The sequence below is a fragment of the Panthera pardus genome, unplaced genomic scaffold, assembly GCF_024362965.1.
Source record: "Panthera pardus isolate Hobbes unplaced genomic scaffold, ASM2436296v1 HiC_scaffold_12, whole genome shotgun sequence".
Lineage (NCBI taxonomy): Eukaryota > Metazoa > Chordata > Mammalia > Carnivora > Felidae > Panthera > Panthera pardus.
In genome coordinates, this window is record NW_026526677.1 from 82,447,678 (window position 1) to 82,456,445 (window position 8,768).

The 8,768-nt window shown below is 34.8% G+C and overlaps 1 protein-coding gene across 2 annotated transcripts in view; it reads left to right on the plus strand.

Annotated features, from left to right (window-relative positions):
• The window catches only part of ARHGAP42 (Rho GTPase activating protein 42), a 310,333-nt gene extending 302,134 nt beyond the window's left edge, over positions 1–8,199 (plus strand). For both annotated transcript variants that reach the window (XM_019450169.2, XM_019450170.2), the window contains 2 exons: positions 4,419–4,498; positions 4,915–8,199. In XM_019450169.2, the coding sequence (XP_019305714.1) occupies positions 4,419–4,498; positions 4,915–5,003 (169 nt within the window). In that variant the 3' untranslated portion in view covers positions 5,004–8,199. The remainder of the gene's footprint in view (positions 1–4,418; positions 4,499–4,914) is intronic.
• The last annotated feature ends 569 nt before the right edge of the window (positions 8,200–8,768 follow it).

An 8,768-nucleotide genomic window follows, 5' to 3' on the forward strand; every position in this document is an offset into this window, starting at 1 on the left:
AGAGAGTTTATGTGCCTACCCCTAGATCACAATAGGGTCTAACCTCCCCACCACTTTCTCTTCCAAAGGCCATATTTTTAATGTGTTTTGAAAACAACAGAAATTGTTTCACATCCAACACTAACCCAGACCACATGGAAGCCCACTCCTCCTCTGTTGTTGCCATATACTGAACGTGCTGCAGTCAGCTTCCATTCCTTAATGATGGTGACTGCTGAGAGCTCAGGAACTGACACCTCTCTTCCTTAATCCCATCAAAGCACCATTAATACAATAACAAAGATTTTTTAAAAGGCCATTACATATGAATATAAATAAATTTTATGAAAATATTTTTTAAAACAAAGAGCTACATTATTTAACATTTTTGTAGACCTCTTTAAAACATGGCATACTAGAATATAAATGGATTCTCGTATATACTTCATTTGCTCTCAGAGCAATGTCCTCTCAGGGCCCTACCTACCCATCCATCCAGGTTCCCCTTGACTATACTTTGTGAACCACTCCTCTATGATAAACACAGAAAAGGAATTATGAAGGTGGTGCTCACTGTATTGCTCCAACATAGTACCCAACAGAGAAAAGATGCTCAACAAAGTTGTTGGATAAATGAATAAAATAATACATTTTTAACTTAAAAAGATTTTGTTACTCACTTTTTCACTTCATTTTCAATGGAGTTGCAATGCACGTGCCTTTTACATAAGCAGCTTTACAAGCGTCCATGGGAGTTCTTTAGCATTGAGGCATTCAGTATTCACTCAGATATCTAAGCCAGAAACAGCCAGTATTTGTTGACAAAAGCGTAAAAAAGGAACATGTGACTAATTTTAAAAAATCTCCAACCAGTGGCCCAGAAGCAAATGTAGTATTTATTGTAAATAGTCATGGGCAATTTAGGGGCCTTGCAAGGACATATTTTTTTATAAAATAATTGCCTTACAGGCTAATATTGTTTTATGCCATGTGTTCTTCTACATTATTATTTAAATTAGCTGCCTGATGCTTTATTTGGGTTGGTGTTTTTAAATCTTCTGATGAAGACTTAGGTTTTGATTTTTTTGTTTTTAGCTTTTCTATATGTTACTACTACATTGGCATCTTTTTAACTATATCTAGGTTCATTCCTCCTTCCTTCATACAAAAAATATACGTGTGTGTGTGTGTTTGTGTATGTGTGTATCATTAAGTGACCCTCCAGAAAATATTGTATCAATTTTGATCAATCATAGCTTATGATTAAGATAAGCATTGTGAATTTTGCACACTTATCAAAGCTCTGTAAGTTTACTCATTAGTAATAGTGTATAGAATTAGGAATGAATCTCATGAACAGATCATTCTCTGGATGATAAGGGAAGAAATAGCTTTCAGCTTGCTGAGTGTCATTACCTACTCTCCCATGCAATAAGAAGCAAGATTTTCAGAATCCTTTTCAAAGAATATTAGGATCTTCTGAAGAAAGACCTAATAGGTGACAGTATTATTTTCACATCTTCTTCAATATACCAAGGCAATAAAAGAGGAAGCATTAGCACCTGAAGAGAAAACTTCACAGTCACAGACATCTACATTAAATCATCAAAGCTTTCTGCTGAGTTAACACCTGTAGTTACAGATCTCAGCAGAAGAAAATTATACCTGTCTAGTCATATGCACAGATGATTGAAAAGTCAGGACAGATATTATTTTGTGCTGTGTATTTTTGACACATACAACAATATCTTTATTTTGTGATATAATTATTCTACATGCCTCCCCCTTGCTATCCAATTCCATAAAACACTATAGAGAGAACATTCATATCTGAAATATTTACAAAAATAGTTTAGTTGTATTCAGTATATAATTTCAAAAAGTATATCATTGCAATGATTATTATATCTTTTTTTAAGTTTATTTATTTATTTTGAGAGAGTGAGAGTAAGGGGAGGGGTAGAGAGAGATAGGGAGAGAGAATCTCAAGCAGGCTCTGCACTGTTAGCACGGAACTCAATGCAGAGCTTGAACTCATGAATCCTGATATCATGACCTGAGCCAAAATCAAGACTTGGAGGCTTAACTGGCTAAGCCATACAGGCACCCCAGGATTATTATATCTTAATCATTTCTATAACTGGAAATTATTTCCTTATGCATCTCTTAGATTAATGATTCAAAGCAGTAGGACTTAATATTAGAGAAAATTGTTGCCGTTAGAAAATTTGGTTTTTTTGAAAAACACATATTTTTAGAGAAATGGTTCTGGGACTCTCAATTATTTCAGCTATCAGATCATATTAGATCAAATCATACCAAATTAGATCAAATGATTGTAATTGACTAGAAGATTTATAGGAAAAACTAATATATATTTTTTTTTATTTAGGATTATCATGGTCTGATTCTTACAAGTCTTCATAACTTGGTAGTATCCTCTTCCCCCACCCCCCCACACCCGTGTCAGCCAGCACATACATTCATGTGCCTGCATGTACATACACACACGTACATATGATTCTTCTTTAGTGTAGAGCCCTGTACTTCCTCAATTCTTCCTTGCATGATGCAGCCCTGAGAAGTGTTCTGTGTGGGCTAGTAGTCATTCCTAAATCTGCCTGCTGCAGGCTCTCCTAGGCTATCCTAGCAGACTTTCTGAAAGTACAACCTGAGACTTAAACCTAATGAAATAGATTCTGAGGGTAGGACCATATTTTTTCTCTATAAGCTTTCTAATTTTCAGATAACTTTTTGGAAACCCGGTTTAAATGACCTAGCCTCATTCTGGAAGTGTAGGGAATAAGACCCATTATCCAGCTCCAACAGGGAAGTGAAATAATAATGTACACTGCTCTTTGAGAGAGCTGTAGATAGCAAACACTGCTGATGCTTCTTTGTAGATAAAGTACTGGGCCCTCAGGGAGGAAAGACAGGGTGCCTTCAATATTTAAAAGGACTCACTGTGTATGAAACAGAGCCCAGAGCTTCTTAACTTTTTTTTTCCATTCATTGATTCAGCAAATATTTATTGAGTTACTAAGCATCAGGCCTCATTCATGGAAGTTGCATTCTAATTGAAGAAGGTTATAGAAATATCAACAGTAACAACAGAATACCAGATACTAATGCCATGCAAACTTAAAACAGGAGAATATGATAGTTGCCTGGGCAGCTGTTTTAGAGTGTGTGGTCAGGAAGACCTAACTTTTAGCAAAACGTAGGAAATTTAAGATGAACTAGAAGTGAACAACCATGTTTAGATCAAGGGGAAAACATGTCAGGGCAAAGCCCTGGGGTGAGAATGACTTTGGCATGTTTGAGGAGGTAAAAGCAGGCCAGTGTGAATGGAGTATAGTAGATGAGCAGGTAGGTACAGAAGAAGCAGGGGATACTAACAGGTACCTGATTGTGCACAGTATGGAAGCAGGAGTTGGAAACCAGTTGAAGGGTTGTTTTCAGGGAAATAATGTGGTCGTCACACAATCATCAGAACCTTTTTCAAACTGGCTGCTCTGTATAGAATGGATTTTAAGTAGACAAAACAAGAGGCCTAGAGGATTTAGAAAGGTAGGAAGCCATTCTGTGAGCCACACCAGAAATGATTTTGGCTTGGGCTCTGGTTGTGATAGAGATGGTGAGAAGTAGGTGAAATCAGCATAACTTGCACATCATATGAAGGTAATTGGATGTTGTCGAATGAAGGTGACTTGACTAGTGATTTGATAAGCAGCCTCAGATGATGGCTTTTTAGTGTTGGCTCAAATATTTTTAAATATATCACATATAAAATTCTGAAACTCTGTTTTCTCTTAAGAAACTAGAGTATCTGGCTACATTGAGTCTGAATTCTCATATGGCAGCAGATGTTGGGAGCTGAATATTGGCTTCCCACTTTAGGAGATGGGTATAGGCTCTGGTTTGCAAAGCCTCCATCTATCCTCATTGTTTTCCTGACAATGAGGCTATTGTTGGTTGCCATTTATCATCAATTTATTCTATTCTTTTTCCTATCTCATGTACACTTAATTTATTTACCATATCCTGTAGGCCTTTTAATTTTTGGGTCTCACCTCTGATAGAAAGTAGGAAAAAAGCTACAGGGTACCTATGAACCTCTATATAGGTGTAAAAATGGTCTGTTTGCCAGCATATTAGCAATTATATAATAATAGTGTTCTTTAAAACCAGCTTGTGCTGTTAGGAACCAGGTTGGTTACCCTTGGAGACATTTCCTAGAAACACAAGAAGGGTTTTGGTATGATGTCAGTGTTTTTGCTTTGTGAAAAATGTTCTTATGCATACTTATATGTGTACTTGATGTATATTATACTCCAATTACAACTAAAAACTAATATTATTTTTTACAAATGATTTGAAGTATAAATGTACTTTTGTTGAGAGCTGTGTATTTTATAAATTACTTTTTGCTCTTTCAGCCAAGCCAAAGCCATGTACTCTTGTAAAGCAGAGCACAGCCATGAACTTTCTTTCCCACAGGGGGCAATATTTTCTAATGGTAAGTATACCCATTCCCTTTGCTTAAGTTTATTATCATGGGGATGATGAAGGAGTAGCTTCTTATAGCTAAAGTAGAAGCCAGGAGACTCAGAATCTGCTCTAGCCCTTGCCTCTCATAACCTGTACAAGTTAATACACTATATTTCTCTGGAGCCCAGTTTCCTCCTATATATGAAAGAGAGGGAGAGAGAAGGAAGAAGAAATGGGGGGAGATAGGAGAGATGGAAGGATGGGAGGGATTGGGGAGGAAGAGAGATTGAATGCAGAGGACATTTCCAGCCTTAAATGTGCTTTGACATTGTTTTGACAACTTGAGTATATTTATGCAATCTGATGTGCATTTTTACCCATTTGTGTATATAATTATTTGAAGCTAATGCTGATTGAATGACATTTTTTTTCATTTTTTGCCAGTATACCCATCAGTGGAACCAGGATGGTTGAAGGCAACTTATGAAGGCAAAACAGGACTAGTTCCAGAAAATTATGTTGTCTTCCTCTAATACTGTTTAGTGGATGGCAGTATCTTCATGGTATCCATGGTAACAATAATAAGTGCTATGATTTTATCTGACACAGATATGGGAATCATCCCACTAAATGAAACGTAAATTTCTATCAAGTTCTACACCAGCAATCCATGTAGCTCCCTATAAATGAAAAAGAAAAAAAATGCATAAATTGTTAGCCATGCCATTCTTTTAATTTTTACTTCTTGACTGGTTTCTTATTTTAAAATCTTGCCCCCACACTTGTCTTTGATAACTAACTCTGCGCATTGTCTTTTCCATAACAATTGTAGAATACTGTGTTAAGTACTATATCCCAGAAATTTGGAAACTAGAAATTTGCTGTAAGGATTTTCAGATAAGTCCTTTACTGTCTGGAATTCTCTGAGGAACCTTGAAATCATTAGTTAACATGTAATTTAAATTGTTCATTCATTATTTTTTCTTACGAATTTCTTTCTTTTCTATGTCATTGTTTTGCTGGTCCTAAACATTTCAAGGAAATAAGTTGTTTTTTTTTTTTTAACGTTAAGTTTATTTTTATTTGTTTACCAAGTAGATGATGATATTCAAAAGGAATAATGTAAATGATGTCTATAAATGAAACCAAGTTAAGTCATACACTGATTTCAATATAAACACTCCATTCAGCATTCCAGATGCCTTCTATGGGTATAGAGTGGGGATTAGCAAACTATTTCTGTCAAGACCTGATAGTAAATATTTGGGGGTTTTGTATACCCTAAAGGTCTTTACTACAGTACTCAACTGCCATTGTAGCAGAAAGCACTCATAGATAATGAATAAGCAAATGAATAAGGCTTAGTGCCAATACAACTTTATTTATGGACTCTGCAGTTTGAAAATTTTTGAAATTCTCATTCTTAAAATCTATTGAAAAATAGAAATATTTTAGCTGTTAGGCCATGTAAAACTAGTGGCGGGCCAGATTTGACTCATGGGTAATAGTTTGCTGATGCCTGGTTTAGAGGATATATAAAACTATCTCTATAACTTTGGGATTTAATGAAATTTTACCACATTAACATATAAATACTGATAAGTCATATGCACATATCATCTGATAGTGGCATTACAGTGGCATCAAAAAATATAATAAAATGAAAACAATGTAAAAAGTGGATTTTTAAGGCAGCAGCCTAAATTCTACTTGTAAGACTATAAAGTGTCAATGTATTTTATTGATATCTAATATTGGCTTTTGAGAAATTCTTGTACAGATGATAAAGATTTTTTTAAAGATACAAGTATGCTTAAATTCTTTTAAATTCTATACTTAGTTGCAATAAAAACCAAACATAAAGGTACAGGATTCTTACATAATCTTTAGCCTCAGAATTTAAAATTGTGTAATCATCTTTAGCAGGAATAAAATCTGTACCTGACTTTATTTCATGCCTTTCAATTTATAGCTTTTATTAGGAATTTCACTGAATTTATAGAGTGTAGAAATAGATATTCACTACCCATTTAAATAGATCATCAACATCTGGTCGTGCATCAACCATTATTTCTATTTCAATTATTCTAATATATTATCTCTATAAATATCTGCATGTGGCAAAGAGCCTCTCCTCTTAAGATTCCAAAAAGCTGGTTACTTGCCATTGATGGCCACAGCACTGGTCCACTGGGACATGATATTTTACTTGTTACTTAAGATTTCTCCATGTACAGACACTCAGGTATTGACTGCATAAAGCTCTTTTTGCAGACAGAGTCAAAATCAGAAATAAACACCAGTACATTGAATAAAGGGATGAAAAATATTTAATATTATAAAAATTAGTAATATAATGAAAAAAAATCTGATAAATGTTTATTTTTTACCTCCTGCTTTTGATCTTTGTATACTTATGATCAGGTGTTGCTAGAGCTTTTTGGTCTCTAGATCCTTGGTGGCCTTTTCCTAGTAATAATAACATTGCTGATAGCTTGACTACCTTCTGCTGGAACAGAAGGCAATCCCTCCAATGTTCCAGTCCCTACGTTTATATGACACCCTCAGTTTAAATGCCTTTGCCATCATCTGACATCCTACTAGATTAGAATGTCTTAATGGCAAATTGATTACCTTGCAAAGATCAACTTGACTCCAAAGAAAGATTCAGAATTCCACTTCATTTGCTACAACATAGAGAAATCTCAACGTTCATTTTATTTTAACACAGTCCAGAGTGTTCTTTCCTCTGAGTTGTCTGTGAGCTAATTCCACTGACAATTAGTGAGGAATTAAAGCTTTTGTTGTATAGGACATGGATGAAGCCCAACTCTCCTTTATTATATACTAAGGCATTACTATACATTTATTGTAGCATTATTTACTGTGGTCCCTTTTTTGAAACAAAAGTGTAAGTGCTTGTTCAAATTGTACCTTTCTTTGAAGTTTTAATCTTACAGATTTATGGCGATGGTCCTTTTTTCTTCGTATTGATTACATGTGTTAAGCAAGTCATGGCCATATACTGCTTTTCCTTAGAAATAAGTTTCCCACAGAAAAGGTATTCATGAGCATTGAGAAAATCAAGACATGTGCTCTAAATTACATGGAATATTAATTACACAAGAGGTAATGACAGTCATTGAAAGACAATCACACTTAAAAATTTAACCACAGTTCAATGATGAAACCTTAGTATTTCAGGGATAATGTGAAGATAGGTTAGAATTGCCACCTCTACATCTCCAAAACACACAATGTGCACACCCTAAACACTGCTTACAGTATAATCAGTATGAGGAAGAGTTGATAAGTCTATGTCAATCATCTTGTGTACTATGTAAAAATATCGAGTACAAAACATTTATGTATTTAACAGGTGACTCTTTTGTTATGCCATAACTCCTACCACATTTATAGACACTAGTCAGTTAACTGAAGGTTTTTCTTGTGTTATGTGTAAATGTGTGAAAAGTAAAATAATCTTTGTATTCCTGTGAAGTCCATGAAGTATGAGGAAGTGCCATTTCTTCTTGTTTGATTTGAGTGGCTTTGGTAGTTGTGTTGACTCTCTGTACTTTGTAATGTGAATGAGTGTAACCAGGTCTTTTAACAATGGCTTCTTTGCTAGCTCTTTCAGGAACGGTGAAGAAAAAAAAAAAATGTACTTTACAGTCTCAAACTATCCAAATTTCCAAATAGGAAAAATAAAGATATATAATGACTATTCTTATTCTATGATAATTGGTTTTACATATTGTGGTACTCCTTTTAAAAATCAACTAGGTTGAACAAAAAAAAAAAAAAATCCATTAAGTTGTAAGGAAAAAAAATCTGGCCTGTAATCCTTTGACAATAACCTCAATCACCTTGTTACTCCCAGCCTCATTCTTCAGGTCTGCATCTGTTTCTGAAACAAAAAGGGTAGCATTCATATGGATGCTGGTGTAGAAGAGTCCCTCAGAGCCTTCTCTCAGACAACTGTGTTTGTAGTATACCCCTCAATATGTATTTAGGATGCTTTAATTAGCATTTAGAGCCCCAACTTGAATTACACTTAACTGACTCACAAGTTAGAGGCAGACTGGTTAGGGTCAGATTTTGTTCTTTGTTTTTATAATAACTTTTTAATTTGCAGCTGTTACTATGACCTAATAACAGGTTAACTCAATAACCTAATCATTAAGTAGGACCCCAAAATCATATCTCCCTGTTAAAGAAGAAAACAGAGACTTTACTATTATCCAGAAGTTATTTTGCACTTGACTAAAGTTTTCCCACTTAGGGTGGGAATAGTA